This window comes from Scylla paramamosain, chromosome 33 (assembly GCF_035594125.1).
Source record: "Scylla paramamosain isolate STU-SP2022 chromosome 33, ASM3559412v1, whole genome shotgun sequence".
In the NCBI taxonomy this organism is placed as follows: Eukaryota; Metazoa; Arthropoda; class Malacostraca; order Decapoda; family Portunidae; genus Scylla; species Scylla paramamosain.
In genome coordinates this window covers 3,082,501-3,105,802 of record NC_087183.1, presented here as the reverse complement: position 1 = coordinate 3,105,802, position 23,302 = coordinate 3,082,501, and the positions used below count along the sequence as shown (strand labels likewise).

Below are 23,302 nucleotides of genomic sequence, written 5' to 3'. Positions count from 1 at the left end.
AGATGGGGAAGCAGAGGTGCCTGAATTGTTCCCAGTCTGCGCAGTGACCCGAGCGATGGCCCGGAAAGAACGCATGGACGCCGAGGGAGCAACGCAGGAGGACGAAGGCCTGGGCGTTCTGTTTGAGGAACCTGATGAAAAAGGAACTAACCCGGAGTGCGCGAGTGGTGGACCGGTTGTAGGTCAGGTGGGGCCCAACCTTGATTTTCTGGTAGAAAAGAACGAGTTGATAAAAGCTCAGGAGAGTGATGAAAGCTTGAAGTCTGCTTGGAATGAGGCTAACAGGCTGGGTGAGCTTGACAATGAGTACGTGGGCTACTACGTGAATAACGGGGTATTAATGAGAAGTTGGAGGCCCCTGACAGCCCCAACCTCCGATCACTGGATGGTGAAAAGGCAGATTGTGGTGCCATGGGTGTATAGGAAGAAAATTTTGGAGATGGCACACGAAGGTAATCTGGCAGGACACCTGGGGGTCAGAAAAACCCTAGGAAAGATCCTGTGTCATTTCAAATAGTTAAACGAATGTCTTAGTGAATTTAAACCCATGTTTTGTAGATGTGTTGATGACACATTTTATTTACACACTCTCAACACATCCCTAAACTTCTAAGTTACTTAAACTCTAAACACTCTAATATTTAATTCACGTGTGACACGGAAATCAGTGGTTATATCCGGTTTCTGGATGTAACTGTTACTCGTAATAACAACCAATTATATACTGCAGTTTACTGCAAAACAACTTTCACAGATTTGGGGATTAATGATTTATCTTTCATCCCTCGATTGTTTAAATTCAATGTTACAAAAAACACCCACTAATATCGATGTTACGCTTTATCTTCTAACTGGTTTGCTTTTAATGATGAGGTTAACTTCTTAAGGACATTCCTCCACAATAACGGCTTCCCGTTAAGCAGCATTAATAATACTATCTAATATTATTTAGAAAGCAAATTTAGTCAGCCTTCCTCTAATGACACACAGATGACACGTAAGAAATACATCAAATTATCTTACTATGGCCCTTTTAGCTATACTATCAGAAAAGACTCACTACCATATGTAAAACACAATATTCTAACACCAAGTTCATATTTATCTTTACCATTACGTTTACTATTGTATGTTTTTTTTTTTTTTTTTTTTTGGGGGGGGGGGGTTATTCAGGCAGTATTCCTATTGGAGTTATATTTAACATCATTGATGAATGTACTTGTTCGAGTTGCAGGACAGGATATATTGGAAAACCCAAAAGGAATCTAACACATAGAATCAATGCACATAAAGATATTTCATTACATACACAGAAACAGTTTACCTCCCCCCCTTCTTTTTTTTCAGCAATAAGAACACATTCACACGAACATGATCGTCTGTTTTCGGAGAAGGATTTTGGTGTATTACATAAAGCTGACGCATATACAGACACTAAAATATTAGACATTAAACACCTGAAACATTATTTATAAAACCGATTGTCATCATCACAATGATATTTTTTATAAACCCTGATCCTTGGGGATCCAAGTTTGTATTTAATCTAGTTCTCACACTGCCACCCTTTGTTAGTCCTCACCACACCACAAACAAGAGCAAACAAGGTTTGGCCATAGGTTTTCACCTTTATTTTGATTGATTTTGTTTTTTTCATGTATAAACTGTGGCTGATAGGCTATTATATATATATATATATATATATATATATATATATATATATATATATATATATATATATATATATATATATATATATATATATATATATATATATATATATATATATATATATATATATATATATATATATATATATATTTTTTTTTTTTTTTATTTTTTTAGGGGGTTACTACTCGCCTGCCTGTCCATTTTCGTTACTGTTGTTTTTAATGTGTCCCTAGTGTGATATTTTATGATTTTCTCTCTTTGTACATATTTTTATCAAAACGTCTTCTGTGTCTTCGGTTAAGGTAAAACGTTGTAATAAATGAAGAAGGAAGTCTGGTGTATTCCTGCTTACTTCATCTCTCTCTCTCTCTCTCTCTCTCTCTCTCTCTCTCTCTCTCTCTCTCTCTCTCTCTCTCTCTCTCTCTCTCTCTCTCTCTCTCTCTCTCTCTCTCTCTCTCTCTCTCTATATATATATATATATATATATATATATATATATATAATATATATATATATATATATATATATATATATATATATATATATATATATATATATATATATATATATATATATATATATATATATATATATATATATATATATATATATATATATATATATATATATATATATATATATATATATATATTGGTCACTCATACAACCGAGGAGTCATTTCCTTGGTTATAGGGAGTGGTATACAAAACTACCTTTACTGGTAGACTTCTATGTAAATAGGCTGGGTCGTATGGCCAGTAATGACTCACTTATCCCTATAAGGCAACTAACCCGGCTAAGTATTATCACTCCTTAGTCCTTTTCAGATATTAGAATACGTCTCAGTACGTCTGCTGCTTCCAGCTTCTGGGTAGTGACTATCTGTGTGAAAGTACTCCCAAACACTTTCCCACACTGTTGCTATGGGGAAGGAGTACAAGGAAACGTTTGGGGGAGGGGCGGTGCGACACACACATATGAACGCCTACCCACACAGCTACTCCCCCCGCAGTCTTTATTTGAATAAAACACTTTAGTTTTAAAAATTCTTCTGATTAAGCAAGGAGGCTATATGAATACTTCTAATGGTAAGTTTATGGCAGCGAGCAGCCGATCTTAGCCATACATCTGGTGTTCGTACTGTAGCTCTCTCTCTCCATCTTCCGTTTATTATCAATCTTTTCTCATGGGTTCTGACTTTCTTAATTTTATGTTGTTTTATCTCACTGCACACACACACACACACACACACACACACACACACACACACACACACATATATATATATATATATATATATATATATATATATATATATATATATATATATATATATATATATATATATATATATATATATATATATATATATATATATATATATATATATATATATATATATATATATATATATATATATATATATATATATATATATATATATATATATATATATATATATATATATATATATATATTGCTTGGGTACAGTGATTCTTATATGTGCGCCGTCAAAACAACAACGAAGACTCTTGGAAATTGAACGAGAAAAATTACGAATCTTCTGAAGATGTACCGCTGTATATGTATCTCAAGTATTTGGATGACTACATGGTTGCATTGTGCCGAAGTTACCTCCACTTTTTCACAACGATAATTTGCCTGAAGTCCAATACCGAAAAGGTATGATCACCTTCATCTCGATGATCTTTTTCCTTGCAGTGCGAGTCCCCAGTGCCTCCCTCATAATATCTGTCACATACAGGATGCCGCCACGGACAGGCCGATATCTCTCGATCAGTTATACAGTACAGTACTCTTGTAGAACATTTCTTCTTCCACCAAACGTTCTGAAACTTCGTTGTTGAGGTTCTTCTTATGGTGCTAACTCGCAGGTTATTTTAGGCTCTTTAAAAGTACCTCTCGCGATTTCCAGCCAACAAAGCAATCAAGACCATAAAACATTTTCTTATCAATAAAGGTAAAATTAATCACAAAGACTTGCTAAAAGTGACTGTATACATACGGTTAAAAGTGTTTGTGTACATATGGGTGAGGATATAAAGTAAGGAGCCAGACCGTCAACTACTGGCTAGCAACAAAGACTAAATAAATTCAGTGGAGCGTGAGAAAACCAGGAAGTTGGTATTGTCTGTTAGTGTGTTTTTCTGTCTCTGCTCTGAAGAAAAAAAAGAAAAAGAAAAAAAATCGATTTACATACTCCTATTCAACCCTGGGAACGGCAGAGTGCTTCCCGGTTGAATAAAAAGTCTTATCACAAGGACAATACCTTGTTTCGCCTGTGTAACTGGTTATTTAAAAAGGGTGACAGCAGGCGCTTCAGGTACTACGACCTTGCTTTCAAACAAAGAGGTACGTTTTCTCGTCTATCCAAGTGTATGATATTAACTGACATAGTATTACGAGAGAGAGAGAGAGAGAGAGAGAGAGAGAGAGAGAGAGAGAGAGAGAGAGAGAGAGAGAGAGAGAGAGAGAGAGAGAGAGAGAGAGAGAGAGAGAGAGAGAGAGAGAGAGAGAGAGAGAGAGAGAGACAGAGAGAGAGAGAGAGAGAGAGAAAATCAAGATACCGATTTTTTTTATCGGTACAGTGTTCAGTGTATATATATATATATATATATATATATATATATATATATATATATATATATATATATATATATATATATATATATATATATATATATATATATATATATATATATATATATATATATATATATATATATATATATATATATATATATATATATATATATATATATATATATATATATATATATATATATATATATATATATATATATATATATATATATATATATATATATATATATATATATATATATATATATATATATATATATATATATATATATATATATATATATATATATATATATATATATATATATATATATATATATATATATATATATATATATATATATATGTGTGTGTGTGTGTGTGTGTGTGTGTGTGTTTCTCTTAAGGAAGTGTTTAGTACGTATGTATAAGATTTCGTTTCTTAGCCATATTATGGCCCTCAGTTTTGCTTGTATATATAAGACTTGTTACTTACAGTAAGAAAGAATATTTTGACAAGTCATGAGTGAATGTTTCTATATACATAACTATCTTTTTTGCTTGAAGTTATTATGCACTGAATACTTCTGTAGGAACTGAGACATATTTGGGGATTATTTGTTTTTTTTTTTCGATGCCCATGGTAACATGCATATAATATGAAAGTAATAAAATGACATTGAAAGCTATGGTATTGGAGAGGGATAAAGATTTTGGTTATAGATATTGTGGAGTTGGCTACACAGGGCGGGCTACTGTTTCCCAAAATCACATAGAAAAAAAAAAAAAAAAGTAAGTTACCTTTTCCTAAGAAATTATTTCTCAAATGATTTCTTAGGATTTCTTAATTTCAAATCAGTAATGAATAAGACATAGGAAACGAGACTAAAAACCAAAAGTCGTAAATTTCATAGTATGTTCTATTCACTGAAGACTGCGGATGTAGTAAACACAGCCTTGAGACATGGAGTGTTGTCGGATGCATATTCAACCATTTTCTTGAACGTATAATTCTTGTTTATTTTATAGGTATTTATAACATTACCATTTTCTTCAGAAAGCTAGGCTTGCTTCCGTTAGGCTGGGTTTAGATTAATTTAGTTTATTAATTTAATTTCAATTAATAGATCATGAATAAAAAAAAAACGCCATATTTTTGCTAAGAAATAAATAGTCACTGTCTCAAAATTATTAGACAAGACATTGTATGTGCACAGCACTGAGGAAGAGATAAATAGATAATTTATTATGTGCATGGTTGGCATACACAGTGTATGGCGAATGTTAGAGAAATATTTGAAATATATTTAAATCATAAAATGTGACCATGTTTGCAGTAGATGGATATGGCGTGTTAAAGGCACTAGTGATGTATTTCAATTTTCCATACCTTTCTCTCTTTTAGTGCTAGCGTGGTCAGTTTTTTTGTCATGAAATTATTGATTTTGTCTAATAAGGGGGCTCTGGCATACCAACATTATCGAATCAGATGTATTCGTTTTCTTATGGTCGTTACCAGGTTGGGGGCCACCGAAACCACAAAAAAAAACAAAAAAACAACGACTGTGAAATCGAACTGAGGTGTTGGCAATGCCTGTTACCAGATTGGTAAGGTTCTTCTTGCTTGAGAACGTTACCAAGCGACTGCGAAATCGGCCCTTAGACGCGTCCCTGTCACGTACCTTACCCAGCCTGAGGCTTTAATATTTATGTAATATTTATGTAATATTTATTCTCGCAGTCACTTATAGTCCTCACGTAAATTTCCTTACTTCCCCTTATTCATTCAATCTAAATCTCACCCAGTTTTTAATAGAAGAGTTGCTCTTGGCATTTAAGTAATCAGTATTCGACTAGCCCCCCCGAGATTGATCATTAGAATTTTCAGAATTAAGGTGTCTTATTCGTGTAAGCCAGCGCAGAGAGCAGAGAGTGTGGCATGCAGCATGTGGGTGTATGTATGTATGTATGTATGTTATCTCTTGTACACACCCCGTTGGCAGCAGAGCGGGAGAGTGGTGTACTTTCTCACAGTCACTTCCCAGCGCTTAGATGGAAAAGATATATTGAGACGAGTACTAATATCTGACATAGAACGAGTCTGAATAAAAGTTTGTTGGGTTAGTTGCTTTAAGGGGATAAATGAATCATTACTGGTATGGAATGGGAATAAGAAAAAAAGAAAAGATATTATAGCGAGGCAGCGAGGGGTGATTCAGACATTAAGTAGTAAGTTAAAAAAAGAAGTACCGATGGATATATTGGTATAAAAAGCTAGGAAGATTGGTCACTGAGGCGGTGAAGGAGAGATTAAAGACAGTCTGTTGGAGGAGAGGGGTCGGTGAAATGTTTGATCACATCCAAGTGAGTTAAACTTCCCTACAGCATTTTTTTTTTTTTTTTGTATCCTCCAAGGAGCATTTAAGAAATATGTGTCCTAGTACGTTTAGTGGAAGAAAACTACATAAATATTAATTTTAACTTTTCTAGTTTTCTTATTGAAAATATATAAATAAAAGTATTAGGTAATACCATCTCTTCTTCAGATAATTATTACATAGGAGATAAAATAGTTTAATAAAAGAAAATAATCATTTGCTTATACACCTTACATTTCTACTTTTACATGTGCACATCATGTACATTTAATACCGTAATCTGAATGTAAATTAATTTCTTAAATGATACAATTGTATTTATGAATATATATATATATATATATATATATATATATATATATATATATATATATATATATATATATATATATATATATATATATATATATATATATATATATATATATATATATATATATATATATATATATATATATATATATATATATATATATATATATATATATATATATATATATATATATATATATATATATATATATATATATATATATATATATATATATATATATATATATATATATATATATATATATATATATATATATATATATATATATATATATATATATATATATATATATATATATATATATATATATATATATATATATATATATATATATATATATATATATATATATATATATATATATATATATATATATATATATATATATATATATATATATATATATATATATATATATATATATATATATATATATATATATATATATATATATATATATATATATATATATATATATATATATATATATATATATATATATATATATATATATATATATATATATATATATATATATATATATATATATATATATATATATATATATATATATAAATATATATATATATATATATATATATATATATATATATATATATATATATATATATATATATATATATATATATATATATATATATATATATATATATATATATATATATATATATATATATATATATATATATATATATATATCGTTGAAAGTGATACTTAGTTCAGCGTTTATGAAAAAAAAAAATATCCAGTGGAACATGGAACTAGATGCTTATAAGAACAAAGATAAAAAAAAGTCTTCATCACACCAGAGCACGTGAAAGTAGCTGCTACCAGTAATGAGTATAAAAGCAAACAGAACAGTGGAACGTGAGTACAGGAGTTAAATTGACAGATAATTTCTGCTGATCCTCTAAATGACTGACGCAGTAAAGGCTGAGATCTTTGGAACCAACAAAAATAATAATGTTAATTCCCAAAGCAAAAAAAGAAAACTCTGGTACATTAAATTGTGCAGCATTCGAAGCCTTAGATATAATTTTCAATTTGTAGAACATCACCCCTCTTCTTCTAAACCTCATCTTCTTTTCCTCACCGAAAAAAAAAAAAAAAAAAAAACAGAACACTAACCCCTGCTCTGTTCACTCCTACTTTCCCTCTCCTCATCTTCAATCCGAAGAGCGAAGGGAAGAGATGGATACATGTTCTCGTTATGAAGCAGCACTGCTTTGAGGCTCCTGCACGAGCTATCGATGAAGAGGCGCCAGCCTCTAGGAGGCAGTAGACACCTGCCGAAACGATAATTACTCCCAGTGAGGTCTAAAGCACTGTTCAGGGGGTGCTGTGAACTTATCATTAAACCCAGCTGTGACCTCACTGAACGTTTCCCTTTGTGTCTCACAACACAAGGGGGCAGTCACAGCCTGCCCTCTAAAGACAACTTTCTTCCTCCTCACAAAACTACAAGCACCTAATAACACACACACCCTTCACCCAAAAATTTTAAAATCATCATGGCGACTCCTACACCAGCCTCGGAGTCCCCATCTAGGAAGGGGGACCATAAATGTCCCTAGGTCGGACTGCCTTTCTGTCGACGACCCTAAGTGTCTTGACACCCCCCTCAACTTTTTCTTCATTAACTTCTGCAACATTCGCGGTCTAAGATCTAATTTTCAATCTGTAGAATACCACCTCTCCTCTTCTAAACCTCATCTTCTTTTCCTCACTGAAACTCAGGTGTCTGAGGCAACTGACAGTAGCCTCTTTTCTGTTTCCTCCTACTTTCTCTATCCTCATTTTCGATCCAAAGCTGGATGCTGCGTTTATGTGCGCAATGACTTAACCTGCTCTCGTGCCCACGCTCTTGAATCTTTCGAGTTTTCCACCATCTGGCTACGACTACAGAGTCACTCTCGTACTAAATTTATCTGTGCTGTATACCTCTCTCCTAACTCCTCTGACTATAAGAAATTCTTTGACTACTTAACTTCCAAAGTGGAGCACATTCTGACCCTCTTCCCTTTTGCAGAGATCTCCATTCTTGGAGACTTCAATGTTCACCACCAGCTTTGGCTTTCCTCTCCCTTCACTGACCATCCTGGTGAACTAGCCTACAACTTTGCTATCCTCCATGACCTAGAGCAATTGGTGCAACATCCTACTCGTATTCCTGACCGTCTTGGAGATACGCCCAACATTCTTGACCTTTTCCTGACCTCTAATTCTTCTGCTTATGCTGTCACCCTTTCTTCTCCGTTGGGCTCCTCCGATCACAATCTCATATCTTTATCATGTCCTATCACTCCAATCACTCCTCAGGATCCCCCTAAGCGTAGGTGCCTCTGGCGTTTTGCCTCTGCTAGTTGGGGGGACCTGAGGAGGTATTTTGCTGATTTACCTTGGAATGACTACTGCTTCCGTGTCAGAGACCCGTCTTTGTGTGCAGAGCGCATAATGGAGGTGATAGTGTCTGGCATGGAGGCGTATATTCCTCACTCTTTTTCTCGCCCTAAACCTTCTAAACCTTGGTTTAACACAGATTGTTCTCGTGCTATACATGATAGAGAGGTGGCCCACAAAAGGTACTTAAGCCTTCCATCACCAGAATCTCATGCACTTTATATTTTTGCCCGGAACCGTGCCAAGTCTGTTCTCCAACTAGCCAAAAACTCCTTCATTAACAGAAAATGTCAAAACCTTTCAGGATCTAACTCCCCTCGTGATTTCTGGGATCTAGCAAAAAATATCTCCAATAACTTTGCTTCTTCTTCTTTCCCTCCTCTGCTTCAACCAGATGGCACCACTGCTATCACATCTTTTTCTAAAGCTGAACTCTTTGCTCAAACCTTTGCTAAAAACTCTACCTTGGACGATTCTGGGCTTGTTCCTCCCTCTCCTCTACCCTCTGACTACTTCATGCCACCTATTAAAATTCTTCGCAATGATGTTTTCCATGCCCTCGCTGGCCTAAACCCTCGGAAGGCTTATGGACCTGATGGGGTCCCTCCTATTGTTCTCCGAAACTGTGCCTCCGTGCTTGCACCTTGCCTAGTCAAACTCTTTCAGCTCTGTCTGTCAACATCTACCTTTCCTTCTTGCTGGAGGTTTGCCTACATTCAACCTGTTCCTAAAAAGGATGACCGCTCTAATCCCTCAAACTACCGTCCTATTGCTTTAATTTCCTGCTTATCTAAAGTTTTTGAATCTATCCTCAACAGGAAGATTCTTAAACATCTATCACTTCACAACCTTCTATCTGATCGCCAGTATGAATTCCGTCAAGGCCGCTCTACTGGTGATCTTCTGGCTTTCCTTACTGAGTCTTGGTCATCCTCTTTTAGAGATTTTGGTGAAACTTTTGCTGTTGCCTTGGACATATCAAAAGCCTTTGATAGAGTCTGGCACAAAGCTTTGATTTCCAAACTACCCTCCTACGGTTTTTATCCTTCTCTCTGTAACTTCATCTCAAGTTTCCTTTCTGACCGTTCTATTGCTGCTGTGGTAGACGGTCACTGTTCTTCTAAATCTATTAACAGTGGTGTTCCTCAGGGTTCTGTCCTGTCACCCACTCTCTTCTTATTATTCATTGATGATCTTCTAAACCAAACTTCTTGTCCTATCCACTCCTACGGTGATGATACCACCCTGCACTTTTCCACGTCTTTTCATAGACGTCCAACCCTTCAGGAGGTAAACATATCACACAGGGAAGCCACAGAATGCCAGACTTCTGATCTTTCTAAAATTTCTGATTGGGGCAGAGCAAACTTGGTATTGTTCAATGCCTCAAAAACTCAATTCCTCCATCTATCAACTCGACACAACCTTCCAGACAACTATCCCCTCTTCTTCAATGACACTCAGCGGTCCTCCTCTTCTACACTGAACATCCTCGGTCTGTCCTTTACTTATAATCTTAACTGGAAACTTCACATCTCATCTCTAGGTAAAACAGCTTCTATGAAGTTAGGTGTTCTGAGACGTCTCCGCCAGTTTTTCTCACCCCCCCAGCTGCTAACTCTGTACAAGGGCCTTATCTGGCCATGTATGGAGTATGCTTCACATGTCTGGGGGGGTTCCACTCATACTGCTCTTCTAGACAGGGTGGAATCAAAAGCTTTTCGTCTCATCAACTCCTCTCCTGTAACTGACTGTCTTCAGCCTCTCTCTCACCGCCGCAATGTTGCATATCTAGCTGTCTTCTACCGCTATTTTCATGCTAACTGCTCTTCTGATCTTGCTAACTGCATGCCTCCCCTCCTTCCGCGGCCTCGCTGCACAAGACTTTCTTCTTTCTCTCACCCCTATTCTGTCCACCTCTCTAACGCAAGAGTTAACCAGTATTCTCAATCATTCAACCCTTTCTCTGGTAAACTCTGGAACTCCCTGCCTGCTTCTGTATTTCCACCTTCCTATGACTTGAATTCCTTCAAGAGGGAGGTTTCAAGACACTTATCCACCAATTTTTGACCACTGCTTTGACCCTTTTATGGGACTGGCATTTCAGTGGGCATTTTTTTATTAGATTTTTGTTGCCCTTGGCCAGTATCCTTCCTACATAAAAAAAAAAAAAGTCGTTGGGGTTACAGGCAAAAAACAAAGCTCATCTTGACGAGTAAAAAAAGCTCGAAAAATATTGGTGACGCTTTCTGTGGCATTTTTACACTTTCATCTAACAAATACCACTGCTTGAGTCTCGACGTCAAAAAAAAAAAAAAAAAACTCGGCATTGGGCTTTGTGAGGCCAAGATCTCTGATCAGGTCGTTGACGTCATTTTGGTTGGGGTAGTAAGGGTTACTTTCCTCATTTACTCCTCTGAAATCTGGATAAAAAGGACTTCATCTTTTGAACTGTTTTTCCTTTAAAAAAAACTGCTGTTCTTTCTTTGGAGGAGTGGGGTACTGGGAGCTCAGAATAGTGTGGCACTGACGCAATGGGTAATATAAGGTCTGGAAATATGATAGCAGATTAGTCTGTAAACATCGCTGTCCAGAAGAGAAAATAAAAAAAAAGTTTAAAGGGAATATTTTTTTTATTTCTAAATGAAATAAAAAAAAAACAGGAAACAACATTTACTAACCAAAGAAAAAGAATATATAAATTTTCTTACTCGTTGCCATGATGGCGTGTGCCCCCCTTTCTTTCTTGCGAAATCGTTAGCTAGAAACAAGTAAACTCCTGATAGAAACACTTTCCGCAAGAAGAGTCATGCTGGAGCCTTTGTTTTTATTAAGTTTAACATTATTATTTAATAAAAAAAAAGTTCACTTTATATAGTAAGATTAAATTAATAAAAATCCCAATGCCAGGTACCGCAATGTTTTCTTCATTTCCAGAATTTATTTTATCTCTTTTTGTCACCCCTCCATTAACCCCAGAAAAATTGTTATATTATCTCCCAGGGATCAATTTACCCACGATTTGAGAACCACAACATTATTTGAATATTGTATATAAAGACGGAAGATTTGACCTATGTGGAGTTTGAGATGGCAAGCTTCTAACATGGCTAGGAGTCATGTGACAATGTCTCGGTGGTGGTATATGTCACACCAAGTAGAGGCAGGTTTCGGCAAGTTTGGTCTACCCTAATGTTCCATACCATGACGCTGGACCTCGTACGGCCTCACACTACCAAACTTATGCGACGATTCGCCCAAATACAATTTGTGATCAAGAGAGATGGTATGGAATAAGTTAGATGTATCTGATAACTCTTTTAGATTTCATTTTCAATCTCAAGATGTACCAGTTTCTTAAAGTGCTATCATAAAATTAATTGAGTTCCTTTGTGTTATTATCTCCCTCCGACTCCAGCCATCTTTGAAACCTCATGCTGCACTCCCTCGCTACTTCAACATAAGTTCGATCACTAATCTTCTTTAAATCTCTAAATACCTTCCCTCTACTCTTGTTGGTTCTGTTATGTGACCCTCAACAATGCCTCCTTCACCTCACAGAAAGAAGAATTTTTCAAGGTAAAACAAGCATGTACTTCTTTAACCTTTCCTGCGAACTTAGCCTTTACTTAAGAAGCCTAATCATCATTCTTTTATTCCTTTACAGTGGTTTATCTTTTCGAACTGTATGAAAATTTCTCCAGCCTCTTCAAAAGCAACTCTAGCAGTGTGGACAGGCGATAATCACCTGAATCGTTGTCCAGACCAAGATATATTGTATCTAAAAAGTTGAGCAGCTATGTATCTGTACTGTCTCAATACATTTCCTCAACAACTGAAAAACATTCCAGATTTGTTGTCAAATAGTTTAGCAGTTCTCGCGAAACACGAGCGACTTTCTCCAGCGACTGTTGCATGTCATTCGAGAAATACTGACGCCACTCTGTATCTGAATTGTTTTGTGACTGTTGCTCAACAGTTGCGCTACAGTTGCACACTCTTGTGCGTCCAGACCAAGTTACACTTAATATAAATTGGCAGGAACAGCAGTCATCATCGCGATATCTTTCAAGTAAGAGGCAGCAGCAGCGTGTGCTGCGTATGTTGTTATTGCAAAAAAAAAAATAAATAAATAAATAAAAAAATAAATAAATAAAAAAAAGCGGCCTATCACGCATCTATACTGACTCGCATAGTGCAATTTCATATTTGCACTTGTAGAGGCAGATTATATAAAATTAATGCAGTCAGTTAATTCTGCCACTGTATTTACATAAAATTAACTACTCAAATAAATAAAATTAACTACAACTGGAACATAATACCATATAAATTGCTGTTATATTCTTAAAGCTGAAGGACTTACTGAGAATGAAATATGGTCACGAGCTCCAAAAGCACATTAATGCAAAATAGATTTATCTTTGACATTACGTAATTAATATTTTAAAATATGTACAAAATACGAGACATCTGACGGCGCTAAGCTATGTAAGTCATAACAGCTGTGTTATAGACTACATTTTATTATTATTATTATTATTATTATTATTATTATTATTATTATTATTATTATTATTATTATCATTATTATTATTATTATTATTATTATTATTATTATTATTATTATGACAGCACCATGTGGATCAATACACTAGCAAGAAAGGATACTATTTTTTTTTTTTTTTTTAATATCTTCCTAGTGTAACGTCTCGTTAAATATGTAGTGACTATTCTGAAGTAACATGTGATTTCACGTGTCAGTATAATGTATATTACATTAATTTCACGGCATGTCTATTTTACTGTACTCCATCTCACATTATTTAGCAACCTCACAACCCAACACAAGCCAGCAGACAACTGACCTCTGATTAGTGACGTGTTGTGCGCAATTTTGTATCGTGTTCCCCATATCCAGTGGAAACACAGAAACACCCAAGATCGTGTAGTGGAAGTCTTAAACTACAGTTGTGAAACAAATCTGAATATTTGCTCATCTACTGAGCAGCTTTTCAGGTGCTTTGTTGTGTGGGCCTGCAGCAAAGCATCTTGGTCTAAACGTGGGCATGAAATCGTTGTCTCGGAATTATTTCGCAACAGCTGCGAGACATTTTTAGATTTGTTGAGCAACTGTTTCATATACAGTGTTCCACAACAATGTACTTTGGTCTGGACGTGGCTTTAGAGCCTGTGTGCACTCCTAACCTAGTTTTCTAAATTTCACCTACTTGTTTTCTTCTATCTGTTACTTTTTTTTTTTTTTTTAAGCTCAAACTTATATTTCACCTTTTTTCAGTGCATTCCTTTCTCCTGCCTATCCTCCATGGTACCTAACCACAGCCTGAAATACATCTCCCTTTGCATGTCACCCTTGGCTTGAGACTAAAAGTGTAATTTGATACTTCCCTGCTACCTCATACAAATCTTATTTGCTACACTTGAATAAAAGAAAAAAAAAAAAGAGCTTTCAAATTCTTTTTAAGACACTTGTTACGAACCACAGAAAACGAATGGGTAGATAACATGCAGGAAGAGGACGCTTCAGTAAATGGTACATACACATAAACAATTGAGAACACAACCGATGACAGTGCATCAAGAAAAAACTTGTCTCTTCATTCCCAAAGAGTCTTATAACTGCATGGCTCTAAAATGTTATGGAAATGGTATGGAATAAAACATTCTTGACCTGGGTTACCATCTTTGTGAGAAAGGAACGTTGTGTTAGCGATTTGATTGTGAACCAGTATGTCTGGTCAACGGAAATATTTAAAAGCATAATTTGTGAGTATGTGTGTGTGTGTGTGTGTGTGTGTGTGTGTGAGGTGGTAAGTGATAGTGGATGTAAAGTATTTGTGTGCGTGGTGCTACGGAGATGTCCTGATATGTTCCTGCGTTAGCAAAAGGTGGATTATGAGTAGTAGATAAGGTGGAATTGGGACATGAACAAAATGTGACTGGAGTTGAATGACTCTTTGTATAAGTGGACAAGGATGTCCGATGATTTTTTTGTGGTGTTGACGAATGTGAGGAACGACGATTCAGGGATACATTGTGTCCTATATTTTTGTTGTTATATATTTGCTTACAGATAACTTGTGCAGTATCGCTAGTGATTCTATTTTTTTTCAAGTGCTTAATTATTATGCATTTATGAATGGAAACGTTGTCACATCTACCGCAGGAATAAGTTTCGTCATCTGCGGCGTAGACCACGAAGACAGGACAAATGAGGGAGGCTGCGTGGTGGTGTTTGCTACTGTGGGCAGTTTGTGGTGATGCCAGACAAACAACACACCAACCCAACATTGTGTTTATCATATCTGATGACCAAGGTGAGAGAGAGAGAGAGAGAGAGAGAGAGAGAGAGAGAGAGAGAGAGAGAGAGAGAGCCGGGAGGGGGGAGAAGAAGAGGAGGAGGAGCAGGAGGAGAGAGAGAGAGAGAGAGAGAGAGAGAGAGAGAGAGAGAGAGAGAGAGAGAGAGAGAGAGAGAGAGAGACAGCGTGTAAGCTATGCAATTTGAATGTGAACCAGTGTGTTTGGTCTACGGAAATGATCTAAAGCACTGTTTGTGAGAGAAGTGTGTGCGTGAAGTGTTACGCGATTGCGGATGTAAAATGTAAGGGTGTTCATGAGCGTGGTGCTACGGCTAAATAAGGTAAAATTTTCTTGTATAAGTATGTAAATATATATATATATATATATATATATATATATATATATATATATATATATATATATATATATATATATATATATATATATATATATATATATATATATATATATATATATATATATATATATATATATATATATATATATACAGGGTGTCTCAAAAAAATGTACTCACTCTTAGAATTATGAGAAAACCTTTATTTATGGACATAGAGTGAAATGAAATAGCATCGAATACATGAGACAAATGTGTTTGAAGAATCATGTTTGCGAATGTTCAAATTGATGACCATTATTGTCCAGACAACGCTGATAACGCGCACCAAGGGATTCGCAAACGTCGCGAAACATGTCATTAGGAATATCACGACATTGTCTTTCAATTTCTAATTTCAATGCATCAATTGTCCTTGGTTTGTTGGCATAAATGTTGTCTTTTAAGTATCCCCATAAAAAAAAGTCCATGGGTGTTAGGTCTGGGGAACGCGCAGGGTATTCAATGGGGCCCCTTCGTCCAATCCATGTGTCAGGAAACACTGCATCAAGGTAAGCTCGTACATCTCGATGGTAGTGGGGAGGTGCTCCATCTTGCTGAAAGTAAATATCGCTGTCTTCACCAAACATCTCTGTAATTTGTGGACCAACAAATTCCTGAAGCAAGTTGAGGTAGCTCTCACCATTGACAGTTTCGTTGAAAAAGAAAGGTCCTATGATGCCCAATGCGGATATTCCACACCACACTGTTACTCCTGGTAAGTTTACATGGCGTTCAATTGTTACGTGAGGATTTGCAGGACACCATTTAGACAACATTTATGCCAACAAACCAAGGACAATTGATGCATTGAAATTAGAAATTGAAAGACAATGTCGTGATATTCCTAATGACATGTTTCGCGACGTTTGCGAATCCCTTGGTGCGCGTTATCAGCGTTGTCTGGACAATAATGGTCATCAATTTGAACATTCGCAAACATGATTCTTCAAACACATTTGTCTCATGTATTCGATGCTATTTCATTTCACTCTATGTCCATAAATAAAGGTTTTCTCATAATTCTAAGAGTGAGTACATTTTTTTGAGACACCCTGTATATATATATATATATATATATATATATATATATATATATATATATATATATATATATATATATATATATATATATATATATATATATATATATATATATATATATATATATATATATATATATATATATATATATATATATATATATATATATATATATATATATATATATATATATATATATATATATATATATATATATATATATATATATATATATATATATATAAATATATATATATATATATATATATATATATATATATATATATATATATATATATATATATATATATATATATATATATATATATATATATATATATATATATATATATATATATATATACTCGTATATATATATATATATATATATATATATATATATATATATATATATATATATATATATATATATATATTCTTTTTTTTTCAAGTGGGAGATATAAAGACATTTATCCTCCGATCTTAAATTATGATTTTTTTTTATTGTATCTTTCTTTAGGAACTGGCTCCTCATTGTATTTTTTTTTCTAGGCCAGTACTCCTCTTAAACAAAATAAATAGATAAATTATCAGCTAGTGCACCTGTGTACGAATCCTCGGGCCCTGCTTTGTGTCCGGGAAGGGTCAGTGGGCATATTGCTCACCCAGCTATTCACCCTCCCCTCGAGGTGCTAAGTAACTGGGGAAAGTACGAAAGCACAAAAAGCACAGGCTCAAGGACCAGTGAGACAGAGATGAGTGGTGAGATCACACTCGGCCTTAACGTGTTCTTACAACTTTATCTGTAAGACTGTAACTTTTTTTTTTTTTTTTGATGATGATATTGCTAGGAAATGGCTATCCATTGAATTTCTTTATAAAAAAACTGAGTTTTCAAAATAAATTCTCCGCGTTCTATACTTGCAACTATAAAGGAAATGTCAGCTAAGCCTTTCCACAATTAACAACCTATCATTAAAGTACTTCGTAATAAAATTTTAAGGTATATATATATATATATATATATATATATATATATATATATATATATATATATATATATATATATATATATATATATATATATATATATATATATATATATATATATATATATATATATATATATATATATATATATATATATATATATATATATATATATATATATATATATATATATATATATATATATATATTATTGTACTAGATGATATATATTACTTCTAGTACTTTAGAGGAGGTGGCCAAGGAAACACGATTGTAGACAACTGCTATCGTATATTAATATTATAAAATTGTACAAATGATAATAATGAAGACGTCAGTAAGCCGCACGTCCGCCAGCAGGGCTGAACGGAAGGCGACCATTGATGATGCTGGGGACTACTGATGATGCTAGGCCTGCCGGCTCAGGACACGGCCGGGGCTGGCGTCCGGAGACAAAGGGATGAGGGTTGACCTCACTCCCACATGGTGATAGGTAGAGAGGCCAGAGGCTATATATATATATATATATATATATATATATATATATATATATATATATATATATATATATATATATATATATATATGAGAGAGAGACTGAAGACAGTCAGTTAGAGTAGAGGAGTTGATGAGACGAAAAGCTTTTGATTCCACCCTGTCTAGAAGAGCAGTATTAGTGGAACCCCCCCAGACATGTGAAGCATACTCCATATATGGACGGATAAGGTCCTTGTACAGAGTTAGCAGCTGGGGGGGTGAGAAAAGCTGGCGGAGACGTCTTAGAACACCTAAATTGATAGAAGCTGTTTTAGCCAGAGATGAGATGTGAAGTTTCCAGTTCAGATTATAAGTAAAGGACAGACCGAGGATGTTCAGTGTAGAAGAGGGGGACAGTTGACTGTCACTGAAGAAGAGAGGATAGTTGTCTGGAAAGTTGTGTCGAGTTGATAGATGGAGGAATTGAGTTTGCTCTGCCCCAATCAGAAATTTTAGAAAGATCAGACATCAAGCGTTCTGAGGCTTCCCTGCGTGAAATGTTTACCTCCTGAAGGGTTGGACGTCTATAAAAAGACGTGGAAAAGTGCAAGGTGGTATCATCAGCGTAGGAGTGGATAGGACAAGAAGTTTGGTTTAGAAGATCATTAATGAATAATAAGAAGAGAGTGGGTGACAGGACAAAACCCTGAGGAACACCACTGTTAATAGATTTAGAAGAAGAACAGTGACCGTCTATCACAGCAGCAATAGAACGGTCAGAAAGGAAACTTGAGATGAAGTTACAGAGAGAAGGATAGAAGCCGCAGGAGGATAGTTTGGAAATCAAAGCCTTATGCCAGACTCTATCAAAAGGTTTTGATATGTCCAAGGCAACAGCAAAAATTTCACCAAAATCTCTAAAAGAGGATGACCAAGACTCAGTAAGGAAAGCCAGAAGATCACCAGTAGAGCGGCCTTGACGGAATCCATATTGGCGATCAGATAGAAGGTTGTGACGTGATAGATGTTTAAGAATCTTCCTGTTGATGATATATTCAAAAACTTTAGATAGGCAGGAAATTAAAACAATAGGACGGTAGTTTGAGGGATTAGAACGGTCACCATTTTTAGGAACAGGCTGAATGTAGGCAAACTTCGAGCAAGAAGGAAAGGTAGATGTTGAAAGACAGAGCTGAAAGAGTTTGATTAAGCAAAGTGCAAGCACGGAGGCACAGTTTCGGAGAACAATAGGAGGGACCCCATCAGGTCCATAAGCCTTCCGAGGGTTTAGGCCAGCAAGGGCATGGAAAACATCACTACGAAGAATTTTAATAGGTAGCATGAAGTAATCAGAGGGTGGAGGAGAGGGAGGAACAAGCCCTGAATCGTCCAAGGTAGAGTTTTTAGCAAAGGTTTGAGCGAAGAGTTCAGCCTTAGAAATATATATGATAGCAGTGGTGCCATCTGGTTGAAATAATGAGAGAAGGAAGAAGAAGCAAAGTTATTAGAGATATCTTTGGTTAGATGCCAGAAGTTACGAGAGGAGTTAGATCTTGAAAGGTTTTGACACTTTCTGTTAATGAATGAGTTTTTGGCTAGTTGGAGAACAGACTTGGTATGGTTCCTGGCAGAAATATAAAGTGCATGAGATTCTGGTGATGAAAGGCTTAAGTACCTTATGTGGGCCACCTCTCTATCATGTATAGCACGAGAACAATCTGTGTTAAACCAAGATTTGGAAGGTTTAGGTCGAGAAAAAGAGTGAGGAATGTACGCCTCCATGCTAGAAACTATCACCTCTGTTATTCGCTCAGCACACAAAGACGGGTCTCTGACACGGAAGCAGTAGTCATTCCAAGGAAAATCAGCAAAATACCTCCTCAGGTCCCCCCAACTAACAGAGGCAAAATGCCAGAGGCACCTTCGCTTAGGGGGATCCTGAGGAGGGATTGGAGCGATAGGACAAGATACCGATATGTGATTGTGATTGGAGGAACCCAACGGAGAAGAAAGGGTGACAGCATAAGCAGAAGGATTAGAGGTCAGGAAAAGGTCAAGAATGTTGGGCGTATCTCCAAGACAGTCAGGAATACGAGTAGGATGTTGCACCAATTGCTCTAGGTCGTGAAGGATAGCAAAGTTGAAGGCTAGTTCACCAGGATGGTCAGTGAAGGGAGAGGAAAGCCAAAGCTGGTGGTGAACATTGAAGTCTTCAAGAATGGAGATCTTTGCAAAAGTGAAGAGGGTCAGAATGTGCTCCACTTTGAAAGTTAAGTAGTCAAAGAATTTCTTATAGTCAGAGGAGTTAGGTGAGAGGTATACTGCACAAATAAATTTAGTTTGAGAGTGACTCTGTAGTCGTAGTCAGATGGTGGAAAACTCAGAAGATTCAAGAGTGTGGGCACGAGAGCAGGTTAAGTCATTGCGCACATAAACGCAACATCCAGCTTTGGATCGAAAATGAGGATAGAGAAAGTAGGAGAGAACAGAAAAGGGGCTACTGTCAGTTGCCTCAGACACCTGAGTTTCAGTGAGGAAAAGAAGATGAGGTTTAGAAGACGAGAGGTGGTGTTCTACAGATTGAAAATTAGATCTTAGATCGAGAATGTTGCAGAAGTTAATGAAGAAAAAGTTGAGGGGGGTGTCAAGACACTTAGGGTCCTCGACAGAAAAGTAGTCCGACCTGGGGATATTTATGGTCCTCTCCTCAGATGAGGACTCCGAGGCTGGTGTAGGAGTCGCCATGATAATTTTGAAATTTTTGAGTGGGTGTCAATTGCCTCAGATACCTGAGTTTCAGTGAGGAAAAGAAGATGAGGTATAGAAGATGAGAGGTGATGTTCTACAGATTGAAAATTAGATCTTAGATCGAGAATGTTGCAGAAGTTAATGAAGAAAAATGACAGAATGATAGAAAAGTAGTCCGACCTGGGGATATTTATGGTCCTCTCCCCAGATGAGGACTCCAAGGCCGGTGTAGGAGTCGCCATGATAATTTTGAAATTTTTGAGTGAAGGGTGTGTTAGGTGCTTGTAGTTTTGTGTGGAGGAAGAGAGTTGTCTTTAGAGGGGAGGCTGTGACTTCCCCCTTGTGTTGTGAGACACAAAGGAAAACGTTCAGTGAGGTCACAGCTGGGTTTAATGATAAGTTCACAGCACCCCTTGAGTCCTGGAGGCTGTGCGATGCCCCAGCTGCGCGCCTGGTCTAGCAACACGCCTCTTTGGTCCCTTATTCAGGCCAAGATGGGCGGAGCCTCTCCTGGCTCGTCTGGAGAGCCAGGAGGAGGACTAGCCAGGAGCGAGCTCCTGGCTAGTCTGCGTAACCCTGAGCCAAGTGGTCACCACTTTGCTAGTTGGTGGCCACGTATACTCCTTCCGCTACCCCTGGGGCCGCTGGGGACTGAGCCTAAGCCTCCCCTTGTTGGGCTCGATGGTGTGTGGGGGGGGGCGGAGGAATGAAACACTGTAACAGATTTATGTCATCCAGTAATAGCACCACTGGTCGGGGCTGGATGGCAACCCTACCTCACGAAAATCCCCTCATCTCCCCACCGGGGGTCCGCCGGGATGGTGCGGAAGACGCACACACCCGTCGAGCCGGGCCTGAGGTTAACCTCCGGCAGGTTCTTCGTGTGGGCGCCTGGAACATCCTGACTCTCTCGGATGATCATCGTCTGCCTCATCTATCGGAGGAACTCGGTAGGCTGAGAGTGGATATTGTGGGGCTCTCTGAGGTGAGGAGGCCTGGCAATGGTGAGATCAATAGTGGTGGTTACACTTACTACTGGTCTGGCCGCAGCGATGGCGCCCGTCTTGGGGGAGTAACTATAGGCATTTCCAGCAGACTGCAGTCTTCCGTGGTTGGGGTTACTCTGTTTGATGAGCGTATAATGTTGTTGAGGCTGAAGCACACTCTGGGCTTCATGTCCTTGGTGGTAGTATATGCTCCTACTGACACCAGTGAACTTGAAGAGATGTTCTATGCCAAGCTTGACTCCATAGTCGATCAGTGCCCCTCCCACGACACACTCGTTGTTTTGGGCGACTTCAGTGCAGTGACTGGGACTGAGAGAATTGGCTATGAGTTATGTGTCGGTCCCCATGGCTCTGGTAGCAGGAATGTCAATAGTTCATTCCTCCTGAACTTCGCAAAGTTCAGAAAGCTGAGGATTGGGGGCTCCTGGTTCCAGAGACGAAAGTCTCGCCGCTGGTCTTGGTACAGCAATGCTGGTGGTGTGGCGAAGGAGAGTGACAACATCCTTGTGAGTACTCGTTGGAGGATTCTTCAGAACTGCAGGGTTTACCGGAGTGCCGAGTTCTTTGCTACCGACCACAGGCTTGTTGTTGCAAGCCCAAGAGTATGCCCAAGAGTATGCGGTGAAAGTCTCTAATCGGTTTGAAGTGCTGGACACCCTGGAAGACCCTGAAGAGCTATGGAATACTTTCAAACGTGAAACTCTCAAAGCTACCGAGGAGTGTGTTGGAGAGCGCCCAAGGTCTAGGAGCGGTGTGGCATCAGAGGAGACATTGAGAGCTACTGAGGAAAGTCGTGCTGCCAGACTGGCTGGAAATCTTGGGCATGACAGGACCCTGTCACATCGGACTAGAGCTCTTCTGAGGAGGGATAAGGAGAAGTACGTCAGGACACTCGCTGAGGACGTTGAGGGCT

At 36.8% G+C, this 23,302-nt stretch overlaps 1 protein-coding gene across 2 annotated transcripts in view; it reads left to right on the top strand.

Moving 5' to 3' along the window:
- Window positions 1-23,302, top strand: part of LOC135089536 (arylsulfatase I-like) — a 155,615-nt gene that overhangs the window by 47,059 nt on the left and 85,254 nt on the right. Inside the window, exons 1-2 of one of the 2 annotated variants that reach the window (XM_063985191.1) lie at window positions 3,950-4,044; window positions 15,596-15,746. In XM_063985191.1, coding sequence (XP_063841261.1) covers window positions 15,641-15,746 — 106 coding nt within the window. In that variant the 5' untranslated portion in view covers window positions 3,950-4,044; window positions 15,596-15,640. Of the gene's footprint in view, window positions 1-3,949; window positions 4,045-15,595; window positions 15,747-23,302 lie in introns of those variants that run through there. The other variant, XM_063985192.1, reaches the window with a different exon arrangement.